The sequence below is a fragment of the Callorhinchus milii genome, unplaced genomic scaffold (genome assembly GCF_018977255.1).
Source record: "Callorhinchus milii isolate IMCB2004 unplaced genomic scaffold, IMCB_Cmil_1.0 Scaffold12, whole genome shotgun sequence".
NCBI lineage: Eukaryota > Metazoa > Chordata > Chondrichthyes > Chimaeriformes > Callorhinchidae > Callorhinchus > Callorhinchus milii.
In genome coordinates, this window is record NW_024704753.1 from 16,627,912 (window position 1) to 16,641,285 (window position 13,374).

General features: G+C 47.8%; 1 protein-coding gene across 1 annotated transcript; it reads right to left on the reverse strand.

Annotated features, from left to right (window-relative positions):
• Positions 1-1,030: 1,030 nt before the first annotated feature.
• On the reverse strand, positions 1,031-10,460 carry LOC103176704 (mitochondrial-processing peptidase subunit beta-like). Its single transcript, NM_001292097.1, is given in 13 exon segments — positions 1,031-1,324; positions 2,672-2,747; positions 3,325-3,413; positions 3,981-4,066; positions 4,574-4,734; positions 4,919-5,062; positions 5,198-5,313; positions 6,245-6,324; positions 6,991-7,189; positions 7,355-7,484; positions 7,788-7,874; positions 8,885-9,025; positions 10,381-10,460. Coding segments are annotated over 13 exon segments (1,428 nt in total). The 5' UTR covers positions 10,435-10,460; the 3' UTR covers positions 1,031-1,259.
• Positions 10,461-13,374: the final 2,914 nt, after the last annotated feature.

Below are 13,374 nucleotides of genomic sequence, written 5' to 3' on the forward strand. Positions count from 1 at the left end.
CCCGGCGCCACCTACCGCGCCTGACCCGCCACTGCACCTCAGCTCCTGCCTCCACTTGCCTGGGTTCATCTCCCACTTGGTTTGGATGTGTTCTTCAGGAAGTATTTTTTTTTTGGGGGGGGGGTTGGGGTTGGGGGAGGGGGGAGGGGGGGAGAGATCGCCTTCCCTATTACTTTGCCCGGTGTCCGACTGCCCCGGGAAGCATTTTGCAGGATTTTACGGTGGAGCAGCGTAGTGACCGGGGAGCAAACACGGGCGATGCCGTGAGCAGTACACAGCGATGAAGTGATTGACCAATTTTTCGCTGCGGGATTATTGTTTGGGACAGGGATTCTGGAGACGTCCCCGTTTCGAAATGTCCCCGAACACGCAGGTGGGACGTTGGTTTGGAAGTTTCACCTCCAACGATTCGGCTCCGCGTCGGGAGTTTCCGCCTTCGACTACGATTCCAAAGAATTCTGACTCGGAGGTTGGGAGTCCTACCACCCGAGCCAGGCTGACCCCTAAGGCTGACCATAGCTCCCAAGACTGACTCAAGATATCCTGTTTCGCCTCCTTGGAATGTTCCTCGTTGTTTTGATATTCTGTTCCTTGTTTGCTTTTAGACAATTTTCTATTCGGTTACTCTGATCCACCACTGTGAGCGATGCCTTAATGACGATCTTTACATTTGGTCTTTCACGTCTGCAAGTTGTTTCGAAGTGCTTCGCAGGAATTTTGCTGTAAAGCGTGATGGCTTCGCATTTTGGACATTTCCAGCAGGTAGGTAACGTGACGTGTGCAGTTAGGAGATTCCGTCAGTCAGTGGTCATCATAATATTCCAACTGGTGCCATTCTTTACATTCTCTGACAATGCAGCGCTCCCCAGGACTGTTATTACAGCATCGACCTGGACTGTGAGTTCAAATTCCTGAAGTGGGCTTTAACATATAACCTTCAAGAGTGCTACCAACTGAACGAGGTGTCAATTAATGCAACTTACTGCATTAATTGACACCTGAAATAATTTTGCTTGAAGCTACAAGAGTCGCTTTATAATTTAACCTTTACTTTTAAGTTCTGTACATTTGAAGGTTTACAATGCCTCGCTGTTTAATCAGTCTCAAAGCACACTGCAAGACCGTTCTGCGACCGACGTTACATAATTTTAAACACAGTACAGAATGCATTTTATATAAAAGCACAAGCGAGTAAGAGATCGTTCTGAAATGGTGGAGAACAAGAGGCTCAGAGCGAAACATGTTGACATTGACTTGGTTTACAGTCGCAGCCAGTACATAGCACTGCGGATCCGGTTGTAATCGGGAAGCTGCTCAATTGGGCCTGTGGAAGAAACAAGAAAGTAAAGTTAGTTACGGATTGGGAAAGGCTCCAAAGGGAAAATCAGGTGGCAAAGATGATACTTCGAACCAGGACTGGTTTAGATCGCTATCAATCTACACACAACAGGACTGTGTTTAAATCAGATTGTGTGAATCAGATTCCAGTGTCTGGCAGTCATGTCAAAGACTACATGAGTCAGGATGTCTAAAGACCTATCGACCTGAGAAAGAAAATCAGTATTTAGTACCCCAAACCCATTTAGGGAATTGATCTAGAATGAGGCCCACCCCCAACATGCACATAATACTGCTTTATAACCAGCATCCTCTTTAGGAATAAGAAACTTACGTGCTACTGAATGCTACCTGACATGCTACCTGATTTGTGGACAACTGAATTATGGTCAGCAGAAACGAACCTGACTGTATTCTGTCTGCAAATGAGAAAGCCCGTGACCCCGTTTAAAACCCTATCAACGTAGTGAGGAAATTCTTTTCACGCACTGTAGCGAGTGCTTCCTGTGGCTTTCTTCACTCATTCTGATTATCTACCAGTTTGGGCACTTAAAAAAAACTGATCGCTGGTTTAACATTAATCAGCTTTCCAGCAGGTACAACATCTTAATGTGTCGATGACCTTTCGTCAGAACTGGTCATCGACCTGAAACGTTCACTGGCTGCAGATAATCCAGAACTCTGCAGCCCGTGTCCTCTCCCGCACCAAACTCTGTGACCCCATCTCCCCCACTCTCGCCCGACTCCATTGGCTCCCTATCCTTCAGAGGATCCAGTTCAAGATCCTGTTCCTCACCTACAAAGCCCTCCATAGACTCGCCCCACCCTATCTCTGTGACCTCCTAACCCCCTACCCACCTGCCCGTTCCCTCCGCTCTGGCCTGCTCCACAGCTCTCGACCCACCTGCCCCACCATTGGCGGGAGAGCCTTCAGCTACTCTGCCTCCAACCTCCTGAACTCCATCCCCCAATCACTCCGCCTCGCCCCCTCCTTAGCCTCCTTCAAAACCCTGCTCTTCGACCATGCCATTTGTCACCCCCCTTGCCCTCTCCTCCCTTCTCCCCGCTGACCCCAGCTCGGGTCTGATCTGCTGTACACTCTTGGAATGTGCTCCCAACATGAAAGGCGCTATACAAATGTAATCTTGTTGTTGTTCACCCACTCTCCAGTCTTCATAGATGCTGCCTGACCTGCTGAGTGTTCCCAACAACTTCTGTTTTTATTTCAGATACCCAGCATCTGAAGTATTTTTGCCTTTTATCCTAATATGTCGTTGTTCAGTTCATTAAATATCAACTGAATTCAGTGGAGTAAAAGTACCGTGAAACTTACCGATTGCAGCGATGGCAGGACACCGGTCATAGATGTACTTGTTGCAAGCTTCCTGTAGGGCTTTGGCATCAACAGCCTGCGGTGAACAAGCACAAAGTCTCAAGTCACTCGGAGGATAATGCAGACCATTGTGAGCAAAATCCACAAAGCACCTGAACTACAACCAGAAACTGCTACAGTCAACAACAATTTGCGTTCATATAGTGCATGGTAACATCCCAGAGCTTGAGTCTTCGCCCTCTATCTAGTCAATCCTCACCCTCCTGGTTACAACCCATTGTGTTTAAAGCAGTTGAGTTTGTTTCTCCCCTCCTTCTGAAGGCCTGGCGTTCGCTCGAAAATGGTTCCAAGTGCTGTCATAGCCTAGGTAGCAATTACTGATGTGTTAAGCCCAGACTGAGTGTCAAATCTCTCGTGGTGGTCACAGGATAGTGCTTGTTCCCCCTCCTTAATCGAAATAATCTGGTGAACTGTGGCAACTTACTCCCCATGCTGAGATCAACACAGACTCGAGTTTAAACCTTGCACCTTCCTGTTCTGAGGACTCCACTGCACGTGAGGCAGTGGCTTCATCCGCTAATTTTATGGAATATATTACAACTGCTTTCGCAAAACACTGTGCAAAAATGTTGAATGTTAAATCAGTGACGTACATCAATCATGGCATCCAACTCCGCCAGAGGAATGTGGCGTCTGTAATTCATGACTTGCCGGGCGATGTCCTCAGATCGTGGCGTGGTACCTGTGAACGCACAGAGATGTTGCTGCTCTCCATTCACGACCAGGGTTCAAAGGTTTCCCCACATTCTTCCCCCAAGACGTTGGCTCATATAAGGAGTGGGAACCAACCAACCCTGCATCTCAAGCAGGAATTACTGAATGCGGATTAGAAATGGGAATATTGGTGGAGGAAGCTGAAAGCAACTGAGTTCAAACACCCCCTCCCACCCCCAGTGGTCCCACTGAGATCTGCAAATTCCGCAGCCCATGGAACCAACCTGGATTTGTGCAGCTCGGTGACACGTTAGGGGGAACAACATAAAAGGTAATTGTCATTTCTTAACATTCCTTGTTAATAAGGTCACCTCCTAATAACCTCAAAGCATAAAAGTCCAAATCACCGCTCCCCTCCCATCATGTCCTTTGTTTCAGGAACAAATTAGATAGATTTCTGCTAGAAAATACTATCTCGGGTTACAGTGCATAGTTTGGGACATGATATGTCAAGCGTCTGCCAGGATGGTTGAAGGCAAACTAGATGGGCCTCGGACTTCTTTCGCCAGCAAATCCTTATGTTCTTATATCGTACCTTCAAGCTGTCTGATCAAGTTGGTTTTCAGGGTGCGTTTAGCTCTGTTCACCTTACTCTCAGTCACACTCGTGCAAAGGCTCATCCTGCACAGAAACAAACCCACCATCACATCGCTATCAACTGAAAATGTATTCGCTGAAACTGGGGAAAATGCTAAGATAATAATAATTATTATTATAATCCTTGCATTTGATAGAGTGTCTTATCAAGTCACTGAGACGTCCCAAAGTGCTTCACAGGATATACTGTAAAGTGGATAGACTGTGCATTTTGTGGGCAAACAGCAACAGCCAATTTGCGCATTATAATGGACCAAACATGGAGTGAGTAACTAATTTTATTTGGGAGGGAATGTTGGTCAGGACACTGGGAGAGACAAACTCCCTTCTCTTTCAAATAGTGCCGTGTGATCTTTAACATCTGCCTGAACGGACAGAGGGGACCTCGGTTTAACATCTCGTGTGAATGATACAGTGACTGTGCCCAGAGAAACTGCTCCATTGTATTTGCAATTGAAAAGGAAAACACTCATTGTCTGGTTACAAGTTGATTCAGGTAATGTTAAAGCCCCGTGTGGGACGACCACTCACCACTCTGCCTGTGTAAAGTGAAGCATGTCTTCGATGGTCATCCCCTCGCACACCATGTGGATGCCCCACAGGCCCGTGTCGGAGTAACACATATTGAACGATTGGAAGCTGTGACACAACTGATTTTCAAACGAAATCCGGGCCAGGTTACTGGTCGGATTCTACAGAAAAGCAGGTGAAAAACGAGAAGTGTTTAAACGGGAACCGACAGGGTTGGAGGCGGTGCCTTAGTTTACATATGGTACAGAGCTCCCCCTACACACATCCCTCAGCTCAGTGGACTCTTGCTCCCCCACCCACCCATCCATCCATTCCCCATTCATTGATCCGTCCACTGTTCCTTACCGAGCCGCCTCCGCACGTGCGGTCCCAGTTGCCTATGAGGGTGCTGGCGATCATGAGGGGAATGGTATCAGGATCCGACCACCTGGCTCCCTCCACGGCCATCACGATGTGTGCCAGAGGCAAGTCGTCGTCTCGGACCAAAATCTGAGAAGGAAAAGAAAACAGTGGCATATTTAGACTGCCCGGGGGGGAGAAACGAATGTCCTGAAGGAGGCGATGGTTAGGATCGAGTTCTTTCCACAAAGGGTATATGGAGGAGGCGTGTGAGACAGCACTGACCTGACTCCCTGTGAAACGGCAAGGGGTCAGGAGCGGCACAGCATCAGCCTCATACTTGAAGGGAAGCCCACTGAACTCCTTCTTCGCCAGGCTCACCAGCTCATCGTGGTTGATACCTGAGAGTCACACAAACACAACAGATGCGCACTGTTAATTCAACCATATGAAACAAACGCCCTGTGTAAACTCTGGAACTCTCACCCTCTATCCCTCCAAGGCCTTACCCCTCCCTTCCCCACTTTCAGATCACGCCTGAAGACCTTCTTATTCGAACGTGCCTCAGGTCAACTCCCCCCTCCGCCCCCTCGGCTCAGAGTCCTGCTCCGCCACTGTGAAGCCCTCTGGGACACTACCGTGTGCGAAGGACGCTATATAGATGCAAGTTGTTGTTGTTGTTGCTTCTGCTTACTCTCTCAAACTCTACCAAACCCTCTCATGCTCCGTAGAGTCCATTTCAATACCCGGAAATCTCCATGGGTAGGTGGTATTTATGGAACGCTCAGTTTGGTTTGAATACTCTCAAGCATGGTGAAGTGGAGTCTTGCAGCTCAGTGGTAGAGCACTTGCCTTGCAAGCGAGATCCCTGGGTTCAATTCTAGGCAGGACGAAACCTTGGGCAAGTTTCCTTACTCCACACACCTAATAATAATCCCTCCAAAACAAAACAATAACAAATTGGCCATTTTCAATCCACGACTGCTTGTGGGACATTACTGTGCGCAATTGGCTGCCGCGTTTCGCCCACAAATATATAGTCAATTCACTTTACAGCATATTCTGTGAAGCGCTTTAAGACGTCTGGAAGACGTGAAAAGCACTATATCAAATGCAAGGATTATTATTATTATTATTATTATTATTATTTCTACATGTTAGACACCACACTGACCAAAACGAAATACTCTCTACCCACCAAACCTTCTGAACCCTTCACTGTATTTGTCTGAGCTGCCACATACTCTTGAGCACATTTAATATTGTAAAATAATGAACAGCACAGTTGCTCCCGAATCCTAATCCCTACGATACACAAGAGTTTGAACTCACCTCCAGATGCAGCCAGGACCATACGCGGTGCCTTGTAATGAGTGTTCTTGAATTCTGCAAGGTCCTTGCGTCCCAGGTGCCTTTATTTAATAAAACAAATGGCGTTTGTTAAATAAATACCCAACTGTTCAAGAAAACTTAGTGGTAACTTCACAAGCGCTTTGTTCTCAATCTGTATTAAATATAGAAATCTCACACCAAACATCACACAGAAAAAATGTGGTTTCTTTCCTCTAATACACTGCTCACCCAGTATTCCTGCTTTAATCAATGAATATCCTGTATACACTCAATCTGTCCTCTTTATTTTTGAATTCAATGTCCCCGATATAAAACCTTGTCGTATATATCGTTGGCCCCTTTTCGTGCTTTTTTTCCGCCTGCAATTTTACACGAAGAGAATTTCCAAATCCCTCCAAAAACAATTTCTATTGCATTGAGAGTCCTGAATTATATACAGTATCATATTCATAAATCCTCATTCAAGATTCTCATTGTCTCGTCTTGTCCTCCTTGCTCAGGGTGAGCACAATGCAGAGGATGGAAAAGTCAACGGATAGTGAGCTGGAATTCATATTAATAATAATAATCCCTGTGTTTGATATGGTGCCTTATCACGTCTTTGAGACGTCTCAAAGCGCTTTTACAGCCTGAATATACTGTAAAGTGAATTAACTGTGTATTTTGTGGGTGCAAAATTAAGTCGCTTTCTGCACTGCTCACCTCTTAAACCGCCCGTCACTTACTTGACATTTTCAGTGGGGCCCACAATGGTGTGGCCCAGAGGAGTGCCCTGGAAGGCTGTGGCGTGAAGGTAGTCAAAGACCACATCCTCCAAACTGCCCTCCAACTCCTGCATCTCCTGGAGAATCACCTGCCGCTCCCGCTCCACTTCGGAATCAGCCAGAGCGCTGTTCTGGATCACGTCGCCGAGAATCTCCACAACTGGAGTGAAAACACAGGTAGTTAGCGAGGAGCACACCAAGATCATAACATCAGTGGAGAATAAAAGAAACCAAGATGATATTCTCTTAATTCAGAATTTCATTGAACGAATTTCACCCATACCGAGGAGACACGTCGCTGTTAAAAGGTTAGAGGTCTCAGTACCTTTTGGTAAATCCTTGGACAGAGACTTCATATAGAAGGCAGTGTTTTCCCGGGATGTGTATGCGTTCAAGTGGGCGCCCAGACTTTCCACTTCCTGCTCCAGCGCTGATTGTGATCGCGTCTTTGTACCCTGAAAGCGGCCGGTTACAAACCCTCGTCAGTCCACTTCAAACGTCTCCTGAGCTCTCAGATCACATTCTTTGAAACTAAGCTTTACTTTACATTATTTCCCCTTCAAAGTCCCCCCAAAACTATTCTCAACTGGATCTTAAAATCCATAAATTAATTCACATCTATCTACTAAAGAACAATATTTAATTACTTCATTTTGAGCGTTGACAAGAGCTTTGTGATTTTGCCCAAATTACCCAATTGATCCAAACAAGCTGAATAACCAACAGTCCTGCCAGGTAACTGAGAAACTGACACCGACCTTGAAAATCATGTGCTCCAGGAAGTTTGACACGCCGTTATTCTTCTGATTCTCGTACCGACTCCCAGCATCAATCCATACACCAACCTGCACAACACCCGCAGTCAGATACACAATGTACTCACCGACCCACACACGGGCCCATACAGTCAGATCCGCATACAAAACTATACAACAACCACAGTGTTCCAGAACAGCCATGAAGTGAATGACCATTTGGGTTTACTGGCAAGAACAAGGGACAAAATCCCTTCTCTTTTCGAACAGCGCCATGGGATCGTTAATATCCACCTGAACAAGCAGGTGGGACCTCGGTTTAATGTGGAGTCCTGTAGCTCAGTGGTTAGAGCACTCGCTTTGCAAGCGAGAGACCTGAGTTCAATTCCAGGCAGAGGGCGAAACCTTGGGCAAGTTTCCTTACTCCACACAGAGCCTAATAATAATCCCTCCAAAACCAAAAACAATAATAAATTGGTCATTTTCAATCTACGACTGTTTGTGGGACATTGCTGTGCGCAATTGGCTGCCGCGTTCGCCCACAAATATACAGTCAATTCACTTTACAGTGTGTTCTGTGAAGCGCTTTGGGACGTCCTCCCGACGTGAAAAGCGCTATATCAAATGCAAGGATTATTATTATTATTATTAATGTCTCATCTGAAGGACGGCATCTCCCAACAATGCAGCACACCTCCAGGACTATATTGGAGTGTCAGCCTGGACTGTGATTTCAAAGTCCCAATGTGGGGCTTGTACCAACAACCTTCCAATTCAGAGGCGAGAATGCTACCGACCGAGTCAGGCTGACACTTGAAAGATCTCACACATTGCTGAAATCACCACTTGCACAGGATGGGTTTGATCCATTGACCTCTGGGTTATGTGCATGAAAATGCACAATACATACGTCGATTCACATAGAGTTCACATAGATTAACACAATCCAGAGTCCACGTAGTCAGAGGTACAATTTGTGCACTAACCTAAATAGGAACCCGTTCCTTTTGAGCACGATTCCACAGTAAAAAAACTACAAATTATTTATCATAATGTGACTCCAGGGTGGTGGTTGTAAGATCAGCAGGCTCCACACTTACCGTGCAAGTGGGGTGGTCGGTCTCCTCTGAGGCGACACGAAGGCCATTCTCCAGGGTAGTAATCCTGGTCTCTGGAAAGTTCAGCGTGGTCTGAGCATACGACACTGCACTTTGACATCTCTTTGCTTGAAAAAGAGACGACTACAAACGCAGGGAGAAAAACAGCAGTGAGTACCAACATGCGAGGTTTTATTTTCACTATAGCAAAGAATAATAAAGCACATCAAACCATCTGAAAGCAGTTCATTTGTAAACACTGCCATGCGATTCCTTGTTCTGTAGACAAATATGGCAGCAGAACCCCATCGTGCTTAAAGAGAATCCAAATCAGACAAGAGTTCCACAGACTCATGTCACCACATATGGAAATGTCCCTGTGTCTGGATTTGGAGCGCACGTTCTCCCTGGAGGGACGCACTCTTGCATTTCTTAATCCCGAAAGTATTAAGACACAGTTTGGCGGGAGACAACGAGATAATGTTGGACTTCAAGCAACTACAACTGTGCGGCCTGCCATTGAGCGCGCTGGTAAGCTTCCTGCCGTTTGCCCGTTAAGAGCTTGGGTTTGCAGGATTAACAGGAGCTGAGCGCGTAGAATCCGTGCCCCCAGTGACAGATCTGTCTCTCCGAGTCCTGCCGATGAGCCAGGCCGGCCGTACGGTCATCCGCGGTGCCCCGGAATACTGCGGATCCATGTGGCTCAGAAACCATCCGGGGACCGTCACGGAGGCGAGGCTCGATCTTGACATTCTGTTGGCAATCCCGTCACCTCGAAGTCAACTCGGCCTCAAGGAGAGCCTGTGCACCATCACCCCCCACCCCCCCCCACCCCCACCCCACCCTCACCCCTCTCTCCCCCCCCCAACCAGGGCGATCAGTAGCCGGTCATTTGGTACGAGATCCTGAGCACTAACAGGACAGTGTGAACCCTGCGGCGCATCACATCGGAGCCGGATCCAGCCTCTACCTGTCGGGGCCGACAGGGGTCAACCGGCGAGCGCCCGCCTGCTGATCGCGTTTCGGCCACAATGCACACAGTCACTACACTTTACGGCGTCTCCTGCGGAAGCGCTTTGAGGCGTCGGGAAGACGAGATCGGCCGCGATATCAAACGCAGAGATTATTATTAATAATATTCTCTGTTGTTTACTGCGGCCGAGACCCTGAGGCACAGTGACAGCTCCTACACTGTCTGTCTGTCTGACACCCCACCCCCCCCCCAAGGCCCGAGGCCTCCCCCCCCCAGGCCCGAGGCCTCCCCCCCCCAGGCCTCCCCTCCCCCCCCCCCAGGCCTCCCCCAGGCCCGAGGCCTCCCCCCGCCTCTGGGCTCGGAGCTGCCGGTTTGACCTTCCCTGTATCTCGGCTCCAGCTGTCGGGAGAGGCCGCGGCGGCTCTTTCCTGCCCTTCGGCCGCCGGTCACAGAGGCCGCGGCTGAGGTCAGGTCCCCACTCCCCGTCCCCCCCCCCCACTCCCCCCCCGGGGGCTCTGCTACTCACTCTCCCGGCTCTCAGGAGCGCCGTCCCCGTCACCCTACCAACAGCAGCCGCCATGTCTGTCCTCAGTCACCGGGAGCAACAGACCGGCAGCGGAGCCCGCGACAGCGCCACCTGCCGCCCGGAGGCTGAACAGCGACAGTGACAGCGCCACCTGCCGCCCGGAGGCTGAACAGCGACAGTGACAGCGCCACCTGCCGCCCGGAGGCTAATCAGCGACAGTGACAGTGACAGCGCCACCTGCCGCCCGGAGGCTGAACAGCTGAACAGCGCCCCCTGTGTTAGGGCAGGGGAGGGAGGACACCTGAGGATTGCTTTCAAAGATGACACAGGTACACATGGTTATTGTTATTAACTATTCTTAATAATAATAATATTCTCCGCGTTTGATGCAAACGCCTTCATCACGTCATCGAGACGTCTCAAAGCGCTTCGCAGAGTATACCGTAAAGGCTCACGTTGCCATCGGTATTATTATTATTATTATTAGGCTCTGTGTGGAGTATAGCGCTTTTCACGTCGGGAGGACGTCCCAAAGCGCTTCACAGAACACACTGTAAAGTGAATTGACTGTATATTTGTGGGCGAACGCGGCAGCCAATGGCGCACAGCAATGTCCCACAGACAGTCGTGGATTGAAAATGACCAATTTATTATTGTTTTTGGTTTTGGAGGGAATATTATTAGGCTCTGTGTGGAGTAAGGAAACTTGCCCGAGGTTTCGCCCTCTGCCTGGAATTGAACTCAGGTCTCTCGCTCGCAAAGCGAGTGCTCTAACCACTGAGCTTCTGGACTCCGCGTTGCCCCCTTACCGCAGAGGAACATTAGAGCTGATCTATAGTCAATCAATCGATCGATAGATTGATTAGCCCGAACAGTCGGGTTGAGACAGGGAGGCGGGGTTGGGTGTCGTCCCCATATGTGTGGAAATAAATCCCATTTACTGAGGACAAATCATACAGGGGAACATGTAGGATGAGGCAAGACGAGGAGAGGAGGTCAGAATGTGAGAGGGACACAGAAAATACTCTTCAAAAGAGCATCTGCAGAAGACTCAGAGCGCTGGAGGTCGAGCGATCAGGTTTTTCGGGGCGGTAATGGACAGCGGTAGTGTGCAGTTGATAGTTAGACGCCTGTAAGCGGGTAAGAGAAGTGCTTAGATATTTCTTTTGATTTCCAAAACCAACCTGTAGGCAATCTTGCTGGTGAGGGTTTCTTTTTGCAGATTTAAAAAGTTAAAGACTTATCGTATAGAACACATCTGTGAGCCAGAAACCTATTAGCAGCTGGAACTCAGCCAGAGCCCAGATGGCCAGAGAGGCTCAGATTCCCTCTCTTACTGTACTCTCACTCAGTTATTTTCGAACCAACAATCCATATTCGTCTTTTCCTCCCTTCCCTTCATTCTAATTCCACATAATTCCACAAATGCCGGCGTCCCTGCAGATACACACCCGAGCTCATTTCACATACAGTACCTTCAGGAGTGCCAGACATGCCTCGAGTTAATTGTGTTTGAGATTTTTTTTTTTTGCTTATTTTTTTCCCCCTCTCTTTAAGAATGAGGCTAAAATCATCAGCAGCTCTCTGATCTGGTTTAGCCATCGTTCACCTTTGAGCCTGGACGGTTAGCGTCAGTAATACGGAGTGGCATCACGGCCCAGTCAGATTCAGGCTCACCACACTTTCTATCACAAGGTTACAAGAGAGGTTTTGACGTATAGGCTGTGAACCGTTTCATCTTAACCTTCCCGAAAATACCCACTCTACCAGTTTCCCACCGCAGGATCAAGCTGTTTCTGAAATGAGTCCAGAATGTTGGCCTGAACCGCTCCGCCTGTAATGTGTTCCAGTTGTTAATTACCTTTGCAACCCTGAACCTGTGTGCTCTTGTTCTGCTGCTTTGGCAAATCTGAAAATACTGTTCTGGGATTCATTTCTCAGTCCCATTGAACAATCTTACATGCGTGTTTAGCAAGAGTTACTGGAGAGAGACCAAGAGCGGAATCCTCCCGTGTCTGATTTTCATATTGTTTGAACTTTTTATACACAATAATTGTCAGTCTTAACAACGGTCCGTCAACCAGAAAGAACTGCCAACATCTTACAGTTTCACAGAGCAAAAGAGAGGTAAGTAACCCTTGATGAAAGTGTAGATATGTGTCTGTTTGGTGAGACAGGATTGGATTTGGCTGTAATTCCTTCCTTCACCTCATTCCCCTCACCCACATACATCGCACAGTCCTACGGCCCATTGATGTATCTAAGATCACGTATCACAGATGACTGCTCAATGTTCTCCCAATGCCTTGGTGAGTCACCCGTCACTGCTCTCTCTCCCACTCACTAAACTTTTTCGTGTTACTCCTACATGGTGTCCAATTTAAAAAGGATCTCTAGCAGCAAGAAATGATTTTACCACCTTTAAGTCCTCCTGAAAAAAAAGCTACTACGTTCGTAGTACTACATTGAAAGAGAATCGAGATTTCCGAAGATTCGTAACCACTTTGATTCTTGGTCAGACGTGAAGTGAGAAGGGATTTATGCTCAGCCCCTATCCCAGCCTTCTTCTACCCACAGTTTCCTGTTACATAGTGCTTCTTAGAGCTGCAGATAGGGCAAGAGAAGGGTGGGGGAATAACTTCTGTTATCCCAAGTCAAATGGAAATAAATATTATTGGCCCGCTCCACCGAAACATTATTTTGGAGTAAACTGAACTCCAATTGTAAATCTTGATTTTTGTCCCACTTCCAAATAGGCCACTGGGTTCTGAGTTCAGCAGTTTCCATTTACAGAATTTGCTGTACTAATGACTGAATGGGGCAATGTCTTGTGCTGCTGTGAAGGGGCAGTGGCATCTATCTATCTCTGTGGTGATAGGGAGCGACTGTCTGATAATGTGTGTCTCGTGTGGATTGTCGTCTGTCCTAGAATTCCGAGGCTTATCAACCAATTTTAAACTCAGGAATGTCGGAAAACAGGCACAGCAGGACGCC